The 21,113-nt window shown below is 52.3% G+C and overlaps 1 protein-coding gene across 1 annotated transcript in view; it reads left to right on the top strand.

Annotated features, from left to right (window-relative positions):
- Positions 1–17,489, top strand: part of ATCAY (ATCAY kinesin light chain interacting caytaxin) — a 39,574-nt gene extending 22,085 nt beyond the window's left edge. Inside the window, exons 5-13 of the mRNA XM_073017117.1 lie at positions 751–936; positions 1,304–1,406; positions 2,874–3,005; positions 4,186–4,272; positions 8,365–8,463; positions 11,195–11,230; positions 12,262–12,333; positions 14,184–14,216; positions 17,285–17,489. Coding sequence (XP_072873218.1) covers positions 751–936; positions 1,304–1,406; positions 2,874–3,005; positions 4,186–4,272; positions 8,365–8,463; positions 11,195–11,230; positions 12,262–12,333; positions 14,184–14,216; positions 17,285–17,294 — 758 coding nt within the window. The 3' untranslated portion in view covers positions 17,295–17,489. The remainder of the gene's footprint in view (positions 1–750; positions 937–1,303; positions 1,407–2,873; positions 3,006–4,185; positions 4,273–8,364; positions 8,464–11,194; positions 11,231–12,261; positions 12,334–14,183; positions 14,217–17,284) is intronic.
- The last annotated feature ends 3,624 nt before the right edge of the window (positions 17,490–21,113 follow it).

Raw genomic sequence — 21,113 nt, 5'->3', positions numbered from 1 at the left:
AAAAAATTAGCCGGGCGAGGTGGCGGGCGCCTTAGTCCCAGCTACTCAGGAGGCTGAGGCAGGAGAATGGCGTAAACCCAGGAGGTGGAGCTTGCGGTGAGCTGAGATCCGGCCACTGTACTCCAGCCTGGGCGACAGAGCGAGGCTCCGCCTCAAAAAAATAAAAGAAAAGAATTCAGGACAATGCAGTGTCTCATGCCTGTAATCCCAGAGCTTCGGGAGGCCAGGGTAGGAGGATCGCTTAAGGCTGGCAGTTTGAGACCTGCCTGGGCAACATATTGAAACCCTATCTCTACAAAAATATAAAAATTAGCTGGGTGTGGTGGTGCCCAACTGTAGTCCCAGGTATCTGGGAGGCTGAGGCATGAGGACCGCTCTCTGTGTGCCAGGCTCCTGGGAGAGCAGAACCCAGGCACGCATGTCCCGAGTGCCCTCGTGGTTTGATGAAGCAGATGCGTTCACCAGCTCTGAGAAGCTCCAGGACACAGGTCCTTAACCAACAGAGCACCCTGGGAGGCCAGCAAAGGGAACGTCCAGAAAGGCTTCCTGGAGGAGGCGGCATTTGAGCCAGGCCTTGAAGGGGGAGTGGGAGAGGAAAATGGGTCAGCAGGGCAGCCAGGCGGGGAGAAGCGAAGGACGTGTGGGTACCCGCAGCAAGGGATACGGGAGAGGGGAAGGAAGGCTGAGCAGGAGGGCGGGAGGTATCTGGACTCGCATCCATGCGACTGACTCTCCCCCTCCTGCTTCTAGATGACACCCCCGTGGCCACCGCCAAGAACATGCCTGGGGACAGCGCGGATCTATTTGGGGACGGCACGACGGAGGACGGCGGTGCTGCCAATGGGCGTCTGTGGCGGACGGTGATCATCGGGGAGCAAGAACACCGTATAGACCTGCACATGATCCGGCCTTACATGAAAGTGGTCACCCACGGAGGTGAGACCCGCCCCCCAGCGCCCCCCTGGGGCTCCAGCCCGGCCCGCGGGGCAACAGGCAGCTTGTCAGTGCCCCTCTTCGAACCTCAGTCTCTTTGTCTGATGCACTGGGATGTTAAGCCGTCAACTCGTTGGGTTGGACGGACTGTGGGCAAGGCGTGCATGGCCAGGCAGGCGCAGTGGGGGCTCCTGATGGTCGCTGTCACTCCCCACCGAAGGCAGAGACTGGCTGAGGGGTCGCTGGCTACTGTGGCTCAGAGCCTTGCCCTCCCGAGCGTGTGGGCACCGGGACGTGGGGGGTGGTGCGCAGGAGGCAGCTCAGGGCTGGGAGAGGAGTCTGACGTTGCCGACCGGCTGCCTCTCCGCAGGGTACTATGGCGAAGGCCTCAACGCCATCATCGTCTTCGCAGCCTGCTTCCTTCCAGACAGCAGCCTCCCCGACTACCACTACATCATGGAGAACCTCTTCCTGTGAGTCCCCGCCCGCGTGGGCACCCTCGGGCCAGCTCTGACGCCTCCCTGGACGCAGGGGCACCAGGCTGCAAGGATTGCACTGTGGGCCTAGGAAGCCTGCCTGGCACTAAGGAAGGGCGTGGCGGCCACAGACCTTGATCTGAGTCCCTGCTGGCCCTGAGGTTCACAGTGGCTTTCCTTCTGGGCCACCCTGTTCTCCTCACTGTCCTCCTCCTCCCCTTCTTTCTCCCCCCTCTTCCCCTTTCTCCTCCTCCTCCCCCTCCTTTCTCCTACTCCCTCCTCCTCCCCCTCCCTCCTCCTCCCCCTCCCCTTCCTCCTCCTCCCCTTCCTCCCTCTCCTCCTCTTCCTTTTCCTCCTCCCCTTCCTCTCCCTTCTTTTCTCCTCTTCCTCCTTTTCGTCCTCTTGTCTATCATTTACTGAGCAGTTACTATGTGGCAGCCGTGGGCTAAGGGCTTCCCATCTGCTAACACATCCCACCCTGACCACAGCCCTGTAAGGTAGACACCATTGCCTCCCATTCTACGGGTGAGCACCCTGAGCACAGAGAGGTTGAGTTACTTGCCCAAAGACACACAGGTGTCATTTTATTAGGACAGATACAGGCAATACACACACAGCACCTGATAGCTGATATGAAGAGCTCATCAATCATGACAACTCTTATCACTGTTATTAGTAAGATTGCCATCTTCAAGCCGGGCAGAAGGCCTCACGTCTGTAATCCCAACACTTTGGGAGGCTGAGGTGGGAGGATCGCTTGAGTCCAGGAATTTGAGACCAACCTGGCCAACATGGTGAAACCCCGTCTCTACTAAAAATACAAAAATTAGCCGGGCATATTAGCGGGCACCTGTGGTCCCAGCTACTCGGGAGGCTGAGGCAGGAGAATCGCTTGAACCCGGGAGGTGGAGGTTGCAGTGAGCCAAGATGGCACCACTGCATTCCAGCCTGGGTGACGGTATAAGACTCCGTCTCAAAAAACAAAAACAAAAAAAAGCAAGGCCTAGAGACCAGCCTGGCCAACATAGTGAAACCCTGTCTCTACTAAAAATACAACCACTTAGCTGGGCTTGGTGGCAGGTGCCTTTAATCCCAGCTACTAGGGAGGCTGCGGCAGGAGAATCGCTTGAACCCGGGAAGTGGAGGTTGCAGTGAGCCAAGATCGCACCACTGCACTCCAGCCTGGGTGACAAGAACGAAACTCCGTCTCAAAAAAAAAAAAAAAACAAGACTCAATAAAAGGGTAACTGCCCTAGGAGGCTGCCCGCTGACACTCATGTGGAGTATGCTGGGATCATCCACGTCCACTCCCACCCTGCAGTCCGCCAGGACAGCAGACAACACCTGGACCGGTGCGGCTGGCCCAGCCAGGGCAGGGGTGGAGGCAGGCGGGGTCGGCACCGCAGGTGTCCTGACGCTGGACCCCTCCATGTTGGGTCCCTGCCTTCTGTGCCCTGTGAGCAGGTATGTCATCAGCAGCTTAGAGCTCCTGGTGGCTGAGGACTACATGATCGTGTACCTGAACGGCGCCACGCCCCGGCGAAGGATGCCGGGGATCGGCTGGCTGAAGAAGTGCTACCAGATGATCGATCGGAGGTGAGGTGGGGATGCCTCAGGAAGCACAGCGGGGGCCTGAAAATCACACAGGGGGCCGGGCTTGGTGGCTCACACCTGGAATCCCAGCATTTTGGGAGGCTGAGGTGGGAGGGTCCCTTGAGCCCAGGAGTTTGAGACGAGCCTGGGCAACACAGCAAGACTTTGTCTCTACAGAAACACTTATAGGCTGGGCGAGGGGGCTCACACCTGTAATCCCAGCACTTTTGGAAGCCAAGGTGGGCAGATCACCTGAGGTCAGGAGTTCAAGACCAGCCTGGCCAACATATAGTGAAATCCCATCTCTACTAAAAAATTCAAAAATTAGCTGGGCGTGGTGATGAACGTCTGTAGTCCCAGCTGCTTGGGAAGCTGAGGCAGGAGAATCACTTGAACCCAAGAGACGGAGTTTGCAGTGAGCCAAGATCATGCCACTGCACTCCAGCCTGGGCGACAGAGCAATACTCTGTCCCCATGAAACAGTCACTCCCAATTCCTTCTCCCCAGGCCCTGGCACCCCCATCCTATGTTCTGTCTCTGTGAATCTGATGACTCTAGGGACCTCCTAGGACTGGAATCACACAGGATTTGTCCTTTTGTATCTGGCTTTCGTCACTGAGTGTGACGTCCTCAGGGTGCATCCACATTGTAGGCTGTGTCCGAGCCTCCTTCCTTTTCATGGCTGCATAATATTCCATTGCATGGACGCACCACATTTGGTTTGTCCATTTCATTCATCTTGATGGACAAGGGCTGCTTCCATCCCTGGGTTATCGTAAATAGCCTCAGAGTGACATTAAAATTGAGCCAGCCAATCCATCCTTGCACCCAGGTTAGTGGAGGGAGGCTCCCAGGACAGGCTGGTCCCTCCTAGGGCATTAGGTGGTGAAAATACAATCTTGGCTGCTCAAATAACTGCCAACCTGGTTCACCTGCTCTGCACCACGGGGTCTCTATCTACCTCATCCACCTTAGGGTCTTAGGGATTCAAAGGGTGTGTCTTTATCCCACCATGGGACCCCCATGTCTTGGATGGGGGCAGGGATTGACAGGTACCTGGAGACCACATGTGAAATGAACAAAGTGACGAATGCTTGCCTGTGGCTCTCCCGTCCCACCCAACTCCTCCCTCCCCAGGGCTCGCCCCAGGAGCCCATCTTGCTTCCTTTGCGGCCCCACACAGATTGCGGAAAAACCTGAAGTCCTTGATCATCGTCCACCCCTCGTGGTTCATTCGGACTGTGCTGGCCATCTCTCGCCCTTTCATCAGGTGAGACAAGGAGGCTACAACTCGAGTCTGGTGGCCTGAGTGTGTGTGTGTGTGTATGCATGCATTTGTGTGTGCATCTGTGTGTGCACATGTGTACGTGTATATGCATCTGTGTGTGTGCATCCATGTGTGTGTTTGATCTGCATGTTCCAGCTTCTCTATGATGAATACATATTATTGCTTTAAACAGTTTTAAATTGCACACAGCCAGGCACCGTGGCTCACACCTGTAATCCCAGCTACTCAGAAGGCTGAGGTGGGAGGATCGTTTGAGGCCAGCCTGAGCAACATAGCAAAACCCCCATCTCTACAAAAAATACAAAAATTAGCAGGACATGGTGGTGTGCACCTGTAGTTTCAGCTACTTGGGAGGCTCATGTGGGAGGATGGCTTGAGCCCAGGAAGTCAAGGCTGCAATGAGCCGTGATCAAGCCACTGTACTCCAGCCTGGGTGACCGAGTGAGACCCTGTCTCAAAAGAAAATCAGCCATGCATGGCATCACATGCCTGTAGTCCCAGCTACTTAGGAGGCTGAGGCAGGAGGATCACTTGAGCCCAGGAGGTAGAGGCTGCAGTGAGCTATGGTCACTCCACTGCACTCCAGTCTGGGAGACAGAGCAAAACCCTGTCTCTAAAAATAAAAAATATATATGCATAAATAAATAATATGATTAATTAATAACAAATTTAAAATGTAAAACTACATATATTCTATAATGTATATCATAGTTACTACGTTAAGCATAGAGTAAAACAGATCAAGTGAAATAAAATTAGGCATGTTAAAGGCCTTACTCAATCCAATAAAATGTCATGCAAATTTAATTTAATCTGATGCAAAACACTGAATTGAATAAAGATTCGTAATGTTCATGTTCCCAGTTACAAATCTGGGATGAGTGAAAGAGACGAGGGCTTCACTCTCCCTTGAACGACAGGACACATTCACAGCAGGCACAATTTTCAAGGCAGACTCTTTGAACATGCTGTTTTCAAGGACTGCTAAGTACCCTGAAGGGGTTTATTTACATATTAGCAAAATGAGATGAGGAATACACTAATTATGGATCATTTGCGCTAATAATGAATCACGCAGGCAAAATGGCAAACACGCATTTCAGTCTAAGAGAATTGCACTTTCTCCTCTATATTCCAGAATTCAGTAACATAGATTGCCTTTGCCTTTAATGTAGATATTGGGTTGGTGCAAAAATAATGGGAGTTCTTGCCACACTTTTCATTACAAAAACTACAATCACTCTTGCGCCAACCCAATAATTCTATTCTTCACTGGGCGCCATGGCTCACGCCTGTAATCCCAACACTTTGGAAGGTCGAAATGAGAGAATCGCTTGAGCCCGGGAGTTCGAGACCAGCCTGGGCAACATAGCAATACCCTGTCTCTACAAAAAAAAATTTTTTTTTAATACGGCCGGGTGTGGTGACTCAGGCCTGTAATCCTAGCATTTTGGGAGGCTGAGACAGGTGGATCACTTGAGGTCAGGAGTTCCAGACCAGCCTAGCCAACACAGCAAAACCCCATCTCTACTAAAAATGACAAAAATTAGTGGTGGCTCACGCCTGTAGTCCTAGCTACTCGGGAGGCTGAGGCACAAGAATTGCTTGAGCCTGGGAGACAGAGGTTGAAGTGAGCCAAGATCGGGCCACTGCACTCCAGTCTAGGTAACAGAGCAAGACTCTGTCTCCAAAATAAATAAATAAATAAATAAATAATAAAAGAATTAAATTCTATCATTTTTGGTTTATTTGGCCATGGAGAATGTTGAAGATGTAATTTTTGACTCTACAAAGTGGGAAGGAGCTGTAAGCTATCCCCATTTTTTTTTTTTTTTTTTTTTTTTTTTTTTGAGACGGAGTCTTTGCTCTGTCGCCCAGGCTGGAGTGCAGTGGCACAAACTCGGCTCACTGCAAGCTCCGCCTCCCGGGTTTACGCCATTCTCCTGCCTCAGCCTCCCAAGTAGCTGGGACTACAGGCGCCCGCCACCTCGCCCGGCTAGTTTTTTGTATTTTTTAGTAGAGACGGGGTTTCACCGGGTTAGCCAGGATGGTCTCGCTCTCCTGACCTCGTGATCCACCGGTCTCGGCCTCCCAAAGTGCTGGGATTACAGGCTTGAGCCACCGCGCCCGGCCCAAGCTATCCCCATTTAAAAGCCAACGAGACTGGAGGCTGATTATGGGCTCCTATACAACCCTGAGGTTTCATGATTATATAAATGAAAAGGAAATTTCTATTTGTGCCACGATGATCTAAACATTCGGCATGTGGCCGGGAGCAGTGGCTCAGCCTGTAATCCCAGCACTTTGGGAGGCCAAGATGGGTGGATGACCTGAGGTCAGGAGTTCGAGACCAGCCTGGCCAACATGGTGAAACCCCATCTCTACTAAAAATACAAAAATCAGCCAGGCATGGTGGCGCATGCCTGTAATCCCAGCTACTCGGGAGGCTGAGGCAGGAGAATCGCTTGAACCCTGGAGAAAGGGGTTGCAGTGAGTTGAGATTGCACCATTGCACTCCAGCCTGGGCGACAGGATAAGACTCTGTCTCAAAAATAAATAAATAAATAACTTAAATAAATCTTTAACCTCTAAAAATACACATAAAACACCAGGCACGGTGGCTCACACCTCTAATCTCAGCACTTTGAGAGGCTGAGGCAGGAGGATCGCTTGAGGCCAGGAGTTGAAGACGAGTCTGGGCAACAGAGCAAGACCTCCATCTCTACAAAAAAAAATTTTTTTTTTTTTTTTTTTTTTTTTTTTGAGACGGAGTCTCGCTCTGTTGCCCAGGCTGGAGTGTAGTGGCCGGATCTCAGCTCACTGCAAGCTCCGCCTCCCGGGTTTACGCCATTCTCCTGCCTCAGCCTCCCGAGTAGCTGGGACTACAGGCGCCCGCCACCTCGCCCGGCTAGTTTTTTGTATTTTTTAGTAGAGACAGGGTTTCACTGTGTTAGCCAGGATGGTTTCGATCTCCTGACCTCGTGATCCGCCTGTCTCAGCCTCCCAAAGTGCTGGGATTACAGGCCTGAGCCACCGCGCCCGGCCAAAAAAAAATTTTTTTAATTAGCCAGGCCTGGTGACACGCACCTGTGATCCCAGCTACTCAGAGACTGAGGGAGGAGGATCACTTGAGCCCAGGAGCCCGAGACTGCAGTGAGCCATGATTGCACCACTGCACTCCAACCTGGGTGACAGAGTGAGACTCTGTCTCTAAAAAAAAAAAATACCATGACGTGCTGGTGACAAAACACCACGTGGTACCAGATGGCCAGAGTTCAGGGCTGGACAGGAAAGAACCCTTCATCCCTAAAGAACAGAGAATTGGGCCAAGCAGGGTGGCTCATGACTGCACTTTGGGAGGTAGAAGCGGGCAGATCATGTGAGGTTAGGAGTTGGAGACCAGCCTGGCCAACATGATGAAACCCCATCTCCACTAAAAATACAACGTTAGCCGGGAGTGGTGGTGTATGCCTGTAGTCCCAGCTACTCCGGAGGCTGAGGCAGGGGAAATCGCTTGAACCTGGGAGGCGGAGGTTGCAGTGAGCCGAGATCGCACCACTGCACTCCAGCCTGGGTGACAGAACGAGACTCTGACTCAAGAAAAAAAAAAAAAAAAAAACGAGAATCAATTGGCAGCCCCACGTGCCCCCTTCTTGTGCCCAACTGAGTGTTGGCTGTGCCGTCCTGTGCAGTGACATGGAGGGAAAGCATTCTTGGGGAAAAGTAACACAGACGAGCAACTTTTAGATGATGGTAAAACAGCCTGTAGAGCCTGAGACCATCTCCCCGCCTCCTGACTTCCTTCCAACAAGATCCTCATTGCAGGAACCCATGTCGAGTGCATGGCCCTGCTTGCAAGGGCCTCGGGGCAGATCCGGGGTCTCCACCCCATACATGGGGTGCAGGAGAATTAAGGCTTTCATCGGGCGCAAGGGAGGTATCGTCATCTGCCCTGGGGCATCCTGGAGTGGGGTCCTGTGGGCATCCCTGTCGCCATGGCTCTGGTCTGGACCTAGGTAACCGCCCCCCCAACGGGTTGCATTTCAAACCTCTCTCTCCTTCTCCCCTTGCCAGCGTCAAGTTCATCAACAAGATCCAGTACGTGCACAGTTTGGAAGACCTGGAGCAACTCATCCCCATGGAACACGTCCAGATCCCAGACTGCGTCCTGCAGTAAGTGGCCCCACAGTCCTCCCCGCCGTATTAGTCCATTTTCGTGCTGCTGATAAAGACCTAACTGAGACAGGGCAATTTACAAAAGAGGTTTAAGGGGCCGGGCGCGGTGGCTCACGCCTGTAATCCCAGCACTCTGGGAGGCCGAGACGGGCGGATCACAGGTCAGGAGATGAGACCATCCTGGCTAACACGGTGAAACCCCGTCTCTACTAAAAATATCAAAAAACTAGCCGGGCGTGGTGGCGGCGCCTGTAGTCCCAGCTACTCGGGAGGCTGAGGCAGGAGAATGGCGTGAACCCGGGAGGCGGAGCTTGCAGTGGGCTGAGATCCGGCCACTGCACTCCAGCCTGGGAGACAGAGCGAGACTCCGTCTCAAAAAAATAAATTAATTTAAAAAAGAGGTTTAAGATAAGGGACTCACAGTTCCATATGGCTTGGGGGAGGTGTGGCTCCCAGTCATGGTGGAAGGCGCATATCTCCCATGGCAGCAGACAAGGGAAGGCAATTGGTGCAGGGAAATTCCCCTTTATAAAACCATCAGATCTCGTGAGACTTACTCACTATCACGAGAATAGCACAGGAAACACCTGCCCCCGTGATTCAGTGACCTCCCACCAGGTCCCGCCCACAACACGAGGGAATTATGGGAGCTACAATTCAAGATGAGATTTGGGTGGAGAGACCAGGCAAGGTGGCTCACGCCTGTAATCCCAGCACTGTAATCCCACCACTTTGAGAGGCTGAGACGGGCATATCACCTGAGGTCAGGAGTTCGAGACTAGCCTGGCCAAGATGGTGAAACCCCGTCTCTCCTAAAAATACAAAAATTAACCAGGTGTGGTGGTGCATGCCTGTAATCTCAGCTACTCAGGAGGCTGAGACAGGAGAATCGCTTGAACCCGGGAGGCAGAGGTTGTGGTGAGCCAATATCGCACCATTGCATTCCAACCTGGATAACAAGAGTGAAACTCCATCTCAAAAAAAAAAAAAAGATTTGGGTGGAGATACAGTCAAACCATACCACTCCAACACCCCCCTACTGGATCCCCCTGGCTACCAGCAGCTAGCAATGAGGGGAAACGCAGACTTGGAATGGGGGGACTAGAAACCACCAATTTATTTCCTGGAGCCCCTCAGGGACCTGGAGCTTGGGGAAGGGATGGGCAGTATCAAGTCCTGTTCTTTTTTCACTGAATGTTACATCATCAACACTTACCCTAGGTTCATGCTGCAAAAATCTCCTTAAACATACATTTTTTTATTGTGGTAAAATACACGTAACATAGAACTTGCCATCTTAGCCATTTCTTTTTTTATTTTAATTTTATTTATTTATTTATTATTTTTTTGGGAAGGAGTTTTGCTCTTGTTGTCCAGGCTGGAGTGCAATGGTGCCATCTCGGCTCACCACAACCTCCACCTCCCGGGTTCAAGCAATTCTCCTGCCTCAACCTCCCAAGTAGCTGGGATTATAGGCATGCACCACCATGCCCGGCTAATTTTTTTTTTTTTTTTTTTTTGTATTTTTAGTAAAGACAGGGTTTCTCCATGTTCGCCAGGCTGGTCTTGAACTCCTGACCTCAGTGATCTGCCCACCTCAGCCTCCCAAAGTGCTGGGATTACAGGCATGAGCCACTGTGCCCAGCCTGGTTTTTTTTGTTGTTTGTTTGTTTTGAGACGGAGTCTCGCTCTGTCACCCAGGCTGGAGTGCAATGGCGCAGTCTCGACTCACCATGTCCTCCGGCTTCTAGGTTCAAGCGATTCTTGTGCCTTAGCCTCCCAAGTAGCTGGGATTACAGGCGCCTGCCACCATGCCCAGCTAATTTTTGTATTTTTAGTAGAGATAAGGTTTCACCATGTTGGTCAGGCTGGTCTCAAACTCCTGAGCTCAGGTGATCCACCCGCCTCGGCCTCCCAAAGTTCTGGGATTACAGGCGTGAGGCACCGTGCCCGGCCAACACATAAACATTTATAATAAAAAATGCACCCATGGGCCAGGTGCAGTGGCTCATGCCTGTAATCCCAGAACTTTGGGAGGCCGAGGTGGGTGGATCACAAGGTCAGGAGTTTGAGCCAGCCAGGCCAGCATAGTGAAACCCCATCCCTACTAAAAATACAAAAAATTAGCTGGGCATGGTAGCAGGTGCCTGTAGTCCCAGCTACTCGGGAGGCTAAGGCAGGAGAATCACTCAAACCGAGGAGGTGGAGGTTGTAGTGAGCCAAATCACGCCACTGCATTCCAGCCTGGGCGACAGTGCAAGACCCCATCTCAAAAAAGAAAAAAAGAAAAAAGAGGCCAGGCACGGTGGCTCAAGCCAGCACTTTGGGAGGCCAAGACGGGCGGATCACGAGGTCAGGAGATCGAGACCATCCTGGCTAACACAGTGAAACCCCGTCTCTACTAAAAAATATAAAAAACTAGCCGGACGAGGTGGTGGCGCCTGTAGGCCCAGCTACTTGGGAGGCTGAGGCAGGAGAATGGTGTTAACCCGGGAGGCGGAGCTTGCAGTGAGCTGAGATCTGGCCACTGCACTCCAGCCTGGGTGACAGAGCAAGACTCCGTCTCAAAAAAAAAAAAAAAGAAAGAAAGAAAAAGAAAAGAAAAAAGAAGAAAAGAAAGAAAAAAGAGAGCTTGTTTCTCTGCTTGAAAAGGAAAGGGAATTCCCCCAGAAAGTGTATTTCAGGGGAAAAAGGAAGGTCGTCTCTGACATATTTTTCTTTCTTTCAGATACGAAGAGGAAAGACTGAAGGCCAGGAGGGAGAGGTGTGTGCAGAGTGGCGTCTGCTGGGGCTGGGTCGGGGCAGCGGGGGGCTGAGCTGGACTCTCAGTTAGGGAAACCCAGTGACTTCCAGGCAGCACGGACCGTTGTCCTGTGCAGGGCTTAAGATGCTGCCCCTCTGGCAAGGACGTTAAACTCAGACCTGGGTTCAAATCCTGGCTCCCGCATTTAGCTGCAAGGTTACATTAAGCAAATAAAATGCTAACAACCACCTTGGAGGTTATTGTGCAAGATGAGGGACCCTTGGCAAAAAAAGGTTGAGCACAGACTTCACCCTCCATAAAGCATAAAAGTCAGGACGGGCTCAGTGGCTCACCCAGTCCTTTGGGAGGCTATAATCCCAGCACTTTGGGAGGCTGAGGCAGGAGGATCATGTGAGGGCAGGAGTTGGAGATGCAGCCTGGGCAACATGGCATAACCCCATCTCTACCAAAAATACAAAAATTAGACAGGCGTGGTGGTGCGTGCCTGAAATCCCAGCTACTTGGGAGGCTGAGACAGGAGAAGCACTTGAACCCGGCAGCGGAGGTTGCAGTGAGCCAAGATCGTGCCATGGCACTCCAGCGTGGATGACAGAGCAAGACTCTGTCTCAAAAAAAATAAATAAACAAAAATTAGCCAGGTGTGGTGGCATGCGCCTATAGTTCAGCTACTTGTAGGAAGACTGAATTGGGAGGACTGCTTGAGCCCAGGAAGTTGAGGCTGCAGTGAGCCATGATTGTACCATTGCACTGCAGCCTGGGCAACAGAGCAAGACCCTGTTTCAAAGCAAAAAAAAAAAAAAAAAAACAGCCTTTATCATGCCAGGTCCGATGTCAGCTTTGAGGGGAAACAGAGGCAAATAAGACAGAGTCTTGGTCCCAGAAGTTTTCTCAAATAGCAAAGATGGGGAATGTCTCACTGGTTCAGAAAATAGGTCCCAGGGACAGGAAAATCAGAGAGGCCAATACTAGCCAAGAGCCCCTTGGCCTGGCTGGGCTAGTCACCCTCATCACCTCGTTCTCTCTGTCCACAGCGCGAGGCCCCAGCCGGAGTTTGTGATGCCCAGATCTGAAGAGAAGCCAGAGGTGGCACCAGTGGAAAACAGGTAGGTGTGCAGGGGACTATGGGCAGACAGCTGACAGTCATGGGAGGCTGCCTAGTCCCCTGGGGGAGGCTAAGTAGGAGGCGGGTCCTTGTTCAGGGACAGAAAATGGAACTAAGTGGCTGGGCGTGGTGGCTCACGCCTGTAATCCCAGCACTTTGGGAGGCCAAGGCGGGCGGATCACATGAGGTCAGGAGTTCGAGACCAGCCTGGCCAGCATGGTGAAACCTCATGTCTACTAAAAATACAAAAATTAGCTGGGTGTGGTGGTGGGTGTCTGTAATCCCAGCTACTTGGGAGGCTGAGGCAGGAGATTCACTTGAACCCAGGAGACAGAAGTTGCAGTGAGCCGAGATAGCACCACTGCACTGGTGACAAAGTGAGACTCCATCTCAAAAAAATAAATAAGGCCGGGCGCAGTGGCTCAAGCCTGTAATCCCAGCACTTTGGGAGGCCGAGTGGGGTGGATCCTGAGATCAGGCAATTGAGACCATCCTGGCTAACACGGTGAAACCCCGCCTCTACTAAAAAATATAAAAAACTAGCCGGGTGAGGTGGCGGATGCCTGTAGTCCCAGCTACTTGGGAGGCTGAGGCAGGAGAATGGCATAAACACGGGAGGCGGAGCTTGCAGTGAGCTGAGATCCGGCTACTGCACTCCAGCCTGGGCAACAGAGTGAGACTCCGTCTCAAAAAAAATAAAATAAATATAATTAATTAATTAATTAATTAAAAATAAAAATTATCAGGCGGGCGCAGTGGCTCACGCCTGTAATCCCAGTATTTTGGGAGGCCGAGGCGGGAGGATCACAAGGTCAAGAGATCAAGACCATCCTGGCTAACACGGTGAAACCCCATCTCTTCTAAAAATACAAAAATTAGCTGGGTGTGGTGGCTCGCGCCTATAGTCCCAGCTACCCGAAAGCCTGAGGCAGGAGAATCACTTGAACCCGGGAGGCGGAGCTTGCAGTGAGCCTAGATCACACCACTGCACTCCAGCCTGGTGACAGAGCAAGACTCCGTCTCATAAATAAATAAACAAAAAAATATCGAGGTGTGGTGATGTACACCTATAGTCCCAGCTACTCAGAAGGGTGAGGCAGGCAGATGACTAGAGCCCAGGAGTTCAAGGCTACAGCAAGCTATGATTGCACTCCAGCCTGGGCAACATCACAAGACCCTGTATCTCTTTTTTTTTTTTTTTTTTAAAGACAGATTGGCGGATCACAAGGTCAGGAGATCGAGACCATGGTGAAACCCCGTCTCTACTAAAAAATAGAAAAAAATTAGCCGGGCGCAGTGGCGGGCGCCTGTAGTCCCAGCTACTGGGGAGGCTGAGGTAGGAGAATGGCGTGAACCCGGGAGGCGGAGCTTGCAGTGAGCCGAGATTGAGCCACTGCACTCCAGCCTGGGTGACAGAGCGAGACTCCGTCTCAAAAAAAAAAAAAAAAAAAAAGACAGATTTTCACTCTTGTTGCCCAGGGGCTGGAGTACAATGGTGTGATCTCGGCTCACTGCAACCTCTGCCTCCTGGGTTCAAGTGATTCTCCTGCCTCAGCCTCCCGAGTAGCCGGGATTACAGGCACCCGCCACCATGCCCAGCTACTTTTTGTATTTTTAGTAGAGACAGGGTTTTACTGTGTTGTCCAGGCTGGTGTCGAACTCCTGACCTCAAGTGATCCGCCCGCCTCAGCCTCCCAAAGTGCTGGGATTACAGATATGAGCCACTGCACCCAGCCAAGACCCTGTTATCTTAAAAAAAAAAAAAAAAAAAATCAAGTTAAAAAAAAAAACAGAAATTGCCCAGGCTCCCAAATAAGCAAATAATGCCCAGTCTCCATCTCTTCTCCACAGGTCTGTTCCAGTCACAGAAGATCAGGAAACAAGGTGGGTGTCACGCAGGGTGGTCTTCGTGCTGTTTGCAGAACGTCCTGCATGGACCTGTGTTAGTCAAGGTTCTCTAGAGGGACAGAAAATCGAATCAGCTGCCAGCGAATATAAAGCAGGCAGGGAGCCTAATCCCAGGAAAGCTGCCCCGTGACTTACTGGGAGTGGGGGATACGGCACCGGGGAGGCAGGGAGGTAGTGGTTCCCTTCACCAGTCAGGCCATCCTTGCACAACTCCAGGGGGCGCCATTACCCAGACCAGGATGCAAATGAGGACCCAGAGTTATGCAGTGGAGCAGCCCTCAAGGAAATACCCACACAGAGCCAGGCTCCCCGAAGCCCAGGATATGATGCCACAAAAGGGCAGACGGTCCACACTGTGCCTCCGATTCTCCACTTGGTTCTGAATGCCAAGAAAAGCCGCCCTGTGGCCGGGCACAGTGGCTCACGCCTGTAATCCCAGCACTTTGGGAGGCCGAGGCAGGCGGATCATTTGAGATCAGGAGTTCAAGACCAGCCTGGGCAAGATGGCAAGACCCCGTCCCTACAAAAAATACAAAAATTAGCCAGGTGAGCCAAGATCGTACCACTGCACTCCACAGCCTGGGCAATAGAGCTAGACTTTGTCTCAAAAAAGAAAAAAAAAAAAAAAAGGAAAGAAAAGAAAAGAAAGCCTCCCTGTGTGTTAGTTTCTAAGACCCTCAGATGCAGTGGTTTGCCAGAAGGACTCACAGAGCTCAGTAAAGCTGTCATACACACGGTTATGGTTTATCACAGTGGAATGGTTTATTACAGTAGAAGGGTACAGTTAAAAATCAGCAAAAAGCCGGGCATGGTGGCTTATGCCTATAATCCCAGCCCTTTGGGAGGCTGAGGCAGGTGGATCACTTGAAATCAGGAGTTCAAGACCAGCCTGGCCAAACGGGGTAAAACCCCATCTCTACTAAAAATACAAAATTAGCTGGGCGTGGTGGCACACACCTGGAGTCCCAGCTACTCAGGAGGCTGAGGCAAGAGAATTGCTTGAACCTGGGAGGCAGAGGTTGCAGTGAGCTGAGATTGCACCATTGCATTCCAGCCTGGGCAACAGAGCGAGACTCCATTTCAAAAAAATATATATATCAACAAAAGGAAGAGGTGCATAGGGCAGGATCCAGGAGCGATCGGGTGGAAGCCTCCAAGTGTCCTCTCCCAGTGGGGTTGTGTGGACATCCTTTATTTCTCCCAGCAGGGATGTGTAGCGAAACACACAAAGTGCTGCCAGTTAGAGAAGCTGATCCAAGCCTTAGTGGCCAGGGTGTTCATTGAGAGTCAACTACATACACCTGGCTGACTTCTGCATGGCTGTTCTTAGCCTCCAGCCCCTGCACAGATCGAGCTGATGCCACATGGCCCAAGTGCCCACCCTAAGTCACGTTGTGAGTGTATTAGTCCGTTCTCATGCTGCTATGAAGAAATACCCGAGACTAGGTAATTTATAAAGAAAAGAGGTATAATTAACTCACAGTTCTGCATAGCTGGGGAGGCCCCAGGAAATTTACAATCCTGGCGGAAGGCACCTCGTCACTGCACAGCAGGAGAGAGAAGTGCTGAGCAAAGGGGGAAAGCCCCTTATAAAACCATCAGATCTTGTGAGAACTCACTATCACGAGAATAGCATGGGGATAACCGCCCCCATGGCTCAGTTACCTCCCACTGAGTACCTCCCACCACAAGTGGGGTTACAGGAACTATAATTCAAGATGAGATTTGGGTGAGGACACAGCCCAGCCATATCAGTTAGCATAGACTATCTGGATGAATGGATGGGTGGGTGACTGTGTGGATGGATGGATGGATGAATGGATGGGTGGGTGAGTGTGTGGATGGACGGATGGATGGATGGATGGATGGGTGGGTGGATGGATGGATGGATGGATGCATGGATGGATGGATGGATGGATGGATGGATGGATGGATGGATGCATGCATGGATGGATAGATGTGTGGGTGAACGGGTGAATGGACGGATGAGTGAGTGCCTGGATGGGTGGGCAGATGGATGAATGGATGGGTGGGTGAGTGTGTGGATGGGTGGGTGGATGGATGGATGGATGGGTGGATGGATGGGTGGATGGATGGATGGATGGATGGATGGATGGGTGGATGGATGGATGGATGGATGGATGGATGGATGGGTGGATGGATGGAGATGGGTGGATGGGTGGATGGATGGATGGATGGGTGGGTGGGTGGATGGATGGATGGATGGATGGGTGGATGGATGGAGATGGGTGGATGGGTGGATGGATGGGCGGATGGGTGGATGGATGGATGGATGGATGGATGGGTGAATGGATGGGTGGATGGGTGGATGGATGGATGGATGGATGGATGGATGGGTGGATGGATGGAGATGGGCGGATGGGTGGATGGATGGGTGGATGGGCGGATGGATGGGTGGATGAGTGGGTGGATGGATGGATGGGTGAGTGGGTGGATGGATGGATGCATGGGTGAGTGTGTGGATGGATGGGTGGATGGATGGATGCATGGGTGAGTGTGTGGATGGATGGGTGGATGGATGGATGGATGGATGGGTGAGTGGGTGGATGGATGGATGGATGGATGGATGGATGGATGGATGGATGGGTGAGTGGGTGGATGGATGGATGCATGGGTGAGTGTGTGGATGGATGGGTGGATGGGTGGGTGGATGGGTGGATGGATGGGTGGGTGGGTAGGTGGATGGATGGGTGGATGGGTGGATGGATAGATGTGTGGGCAGTTGCATGGTTGGTTGGATGGATGAGTGAATGGGTAGGTGGGTTGAAACCTCCCTCCAGGCTGATTGAGGGTGCCAGTCTCCAGGGCCTGTTCTGCTGAGGTACCAGGAAGGAGGCCCTCAGAGCCACACTTAGAAAGTGCATGGCAGGAGCCAGGCCCTAAAGGGCATGTGCCACTCTTGCTGCTGGCAGCTCACCCATGCCGGGTGGGGTCATTCTTTTGGATTACATACATGTGGAAGAGAGCACTTTGCACTTTTAACATTAACAGTAGTAACTTGGCCTGTGTCTTTCCCTTCCTAGCATGTCCTGAGGCGACGTGAGCATAACGAAGGACATGAAAGAAGATTCCAGATGCCAGGAAACCTCTGTCAGACGCCCACTGGCCCCAGATCTCATCCTGCCTCATCCTGAGTCCCAGTCTTCCAAGGGTGCCAGCCCCTCCGTTCATCTCTGAAACCCAGCATCCTTTTCAGCTGCTTGAAAACATTGTATTTTTTTTTAACGATGCAGTATTCGTGCGTTCCAGAAAAGAGCCCAGCTCTGAGCCCCTCACCCTTCCACACTCACAAACTCTCAGCCGAGGAAGGCAAGAAGCGCAGGGGGTGGCCCGCGTGGCGTCGGTGGCCTCCGCTTCTGCTCGCAGCCGCCGTGGTCAGAGCTGGATACAAGATTCAAGACTCTTCTCTTGCTTGTCACCCGCTCTGGGTTGGAGCCACCGACACCCACCACCACCCTGGCTGGGTCTGCGTCCTTTCCTGTGCCTTTCCCCCCAGAACGCGGCCCCGGACCTAGAAGCTCAACCCCTCAGGAGGGCCACGTCCTGAGGTACCTCCTGGCCTCCGACCTTACGTCCAAAATTCACACGCGTGGTTTTTCATTTGACCTGCCCCCTTCTCGCTCATAATGACACCCAGCTCCTTTGAGAGGATCAGAGCCCATTGCACAAGAAGAGCTGCTGCCAACCGTCCTTGTCCTCTGATTGCAAAATGACACCCTGGTAATCTAGAACATTCTCAAGCCCCTTTAACTCAGATGCCAAGCCACAGGGCAAACCCAGTCAATACCTCCCACCAAGGAATGAGATATGTGGACCTCACTGCTCCCCCAACCCGGCATCAGGCTGGGACACACCGACGCTGTTCCGGGTTGGAACAGCAGAGGCTCAGAAGCTGGCTCTGAAATAGACCTAGCAAAAGGAAGATACAGGGTATCCAGCGGGTTCTTGTTCGGGAGGCAAATTTCCCTTAGAAAAAGAAGACAGACTTTTCTAATGTGGTCCAAATGCCGGTCACTGGTCAGAGGGACTCTAGAAGCAGTGAGCTCCCTGTCTCTGGAAGCATTTAAGAAAAGGCTAGGCCAGGCACGATGACTCACGCCTGTAATCCTGGCAGTTTGGGAGGACGAGGTGGGCGGATGCCCTGAAGTCAGGAGTTCGAGACCAGCCTGGCCAACATGGTGAAACCTCATCTCTACAAAAAATACAAAAATTAGCCAGGCGTGGTGGCAGGTGTCTGTAATCTCAGCTACTTGGGAGGCTAAGGCACGAGAATCACTTAAACCTGAGAGGCAGAGGTTGCAGTGAGCCAAGATTGTGCCACTGCACTCCAGCCTGGGTGACACAGCAAGACTCTGTCTCAAAAAAAAAAAAAAAACTAGTCAGGGCACAGTGGCTCATGCCTGTAATCCCAGCACTCTGGGAGGCTGAGGTGGATGGATCACCTGAGGTCAGGAGTTCGAGACCAGTCTGGTCAACATGGGGAAACCCCGTCTCTAAAAAAAAAAAAAAAAATTAGCCAGGCATGATGGTGCATGCCTGTAATCCCAACTACTCGGGAGGCTGAGGCAGGAGAATTGTTTGAACCCAGGAGGCGGAGGTTGCAGTGAGCCGAGATCACGCCGCTGCACTCCAGCCTGGGCAACAAGAGCAAAACTCTGTCTCAAAATAAAAAGAAAAGAAAAGAATGGACAGTGTTTGCAGAGTTGCTCACGAAGTTCCCTCTAATCGTAAATGCCTTCATGTCTATCGACCTGAGCAGATGGCGAGTAGAATGGGCACATTCTCCAGGCCCTTCTTCCTGGCTCTGTGATCGGCCTCTCAGCAAGTGCTGTCCAGGCTGGGCCAACCAGACCCACAATTGACTGAGCCTCAGTGAAAGCATCCAGTGCATCTCGACCTGAGACAGCAAGGAAGTGCATTCTGGGTTATTCCAACGACGATGGCAGGGAACTGGTGGTACTTAGTGCTGAGAGGCAGCGGTACAGAAAAATTTGCCCTGTGGGACAGGGTCCTGCGCAAGTCCCGCCCCCAATTCTGCCATGAGGAAGGTGGGGTTTCTGAGCGGGCTTAGGCCTGCAGGTTCCCATGGAGCCTCCAGCTATGATGGGACACCTCTGGGTCTCAGCATTGCCCTGGGGAGGCTGGGACATTTAGGGACGTGGTAGGGTTTTAACATTTGTTTCCCAAATGTCAAATCTCGGCCGGGCGCAGGGGCTCACACCTGTTATCCGAGCACTTTGGGAGGCCGAGGTGGGTGGATCATTTGAGGTCAGGAGTTTGAGACCAGCCTGGCCAACATGGTGAAACCCTGTCTCTACTGAAAATACAAAAATTAGCCAGGCGTGGTGGCGCATGCCTGCAATCCCAGCTACTTGGGAGGCTGAGGCAGGAGAATCACTTGAACCCGGTAGGTGGAGGTTGCAGTGAGCTGAGATCGAGCCACTGCACTCCAGCCTGGGCGACAGAACAAGATTCCATCTCAAAAAAAAAAAAAAAAAAAAGAAGAAGAAGAAAAAGAAAAAAAAAATCATGTCCTGGAACCAGCTGTGTCACGTGGAGCCTGAGAAGCAGAGGCTGATGGATGGGCCTCTCCCGACTACTTTCCAGCAGACCCTGCTGCCCTGGGCCTGCCTCTCCCCTGCGCCTGCTCAGGGCGCCTCGTTTTATAAAAGGTGTTCTGAGAATCTGCCCAAGTTCCAGGCTCTGGAGCCGGCCCTGCAGAACTGAGATCCGTGCACGGCTCAGAAGGTCCCAAACTCAGCCAGGTGCGGTGGCTCACATCTGTAACCCAGCAGTTTGGGAGACCAGCCTGGGCAGTAGAGCAAGACCCCATGGCTACAAAAAAAAAAAAAAATCAAAATTAGCTGGACATGTTGGAGTGCACCTGTCATCCCAGCTACTTGGGAGGCTAAGGCGGGAGAATTGCTTGAGCGCAGGAGGTGGAGGCTGCAGTGAGCCGAGATCGAGTCACTGCACTCCAGCGTGGGTGACAGAGCGAGACCCTGTCCCAAATTCCCACCCCAGTGAATGGTGCCACTGCCAAAGCCAACACAAGATAACAGAAGTGGCCGGGCATGGTGGCTCACGCCTATAATCGCAGCACTTTGGGAGACCAACACAAGCAGATCACCTGAGGTCAGGAGTTCGAGACCAGCTTGGCCAACATGGTGAAACCCCGTCTCTCCTAAAAATACAAAAATTAGCTGGGTGTGGTGGCGGGCGCCTGTAATCCCAGCTACTCGGGAGGCTGAGGCAGGAGAATCGCTGGAACCCGGGAGGCGGAGCTTGCAGTGAGCCCAGATTGTGCCACTGTATTCCAGCCTAGGAGACAGAGCGAGACTCTGACTCAAAAAAAAAAGAAGCCTGCTTATCAGACTGCCCTGAGGAGAGAGGCTCCAGTAGAGAGATGCCAGCCGGGCCCAGCTGCCACGATGTGTCCCCGGTGACCAAAGGCACGTGGCTCCGGCATGAATCGTTCTAACCCGACAGTGACAAGAACTCCTGGGCCTTAATCTTCATGGAAGACTGCGGGGCCGGGGGGGGGGGCCGCTTCCAAGTCACGGACAGGAGACAGGGACAGGAAAGAACTTGTTCCACCCAATCGGACACCGAATAATTGAGTGTCTACAGCAGCAGCCAAGTGCCAAGTGAGGCTGGACCTGACCCAGACGGTGCCTGCCGGCTGAACATTCTGCCCCCACCAGAACCTCCGGGGGGTACTGCCCGTCATGCCGTGGCTCACCCACGCCCCTTTGGATCACCAGCAGCCACAGACAACAGGCAGGCGAAACTGAAGACCCCAACTCAGCCCCAGTGGATCCTCCAGAGCAACAGAGACCCCCGGCGAGGCCA

The sequence above is a fragment of the Chlorocebus sabaeus genome, chromosome 6 (assembly GCF_047675955.1).
Source record: "Chlorocebus sabaeus isolate Y175 chromosome 6, mChlSab1.0.hap1, whole genome shotgun sequence".
Classification (NCBI taxonomy): domain Eukaryota; kingdom Metazoa; phylum Chordata; class Mammalia; order Primates; family Cercopithecidae; genus Chlorocebus; species Chlorocebus sabaeus.
Note: the sequence above shows the minus strand (reverse complement) of the source record. Positions and strands in the feature narration are given on the sequence as shown.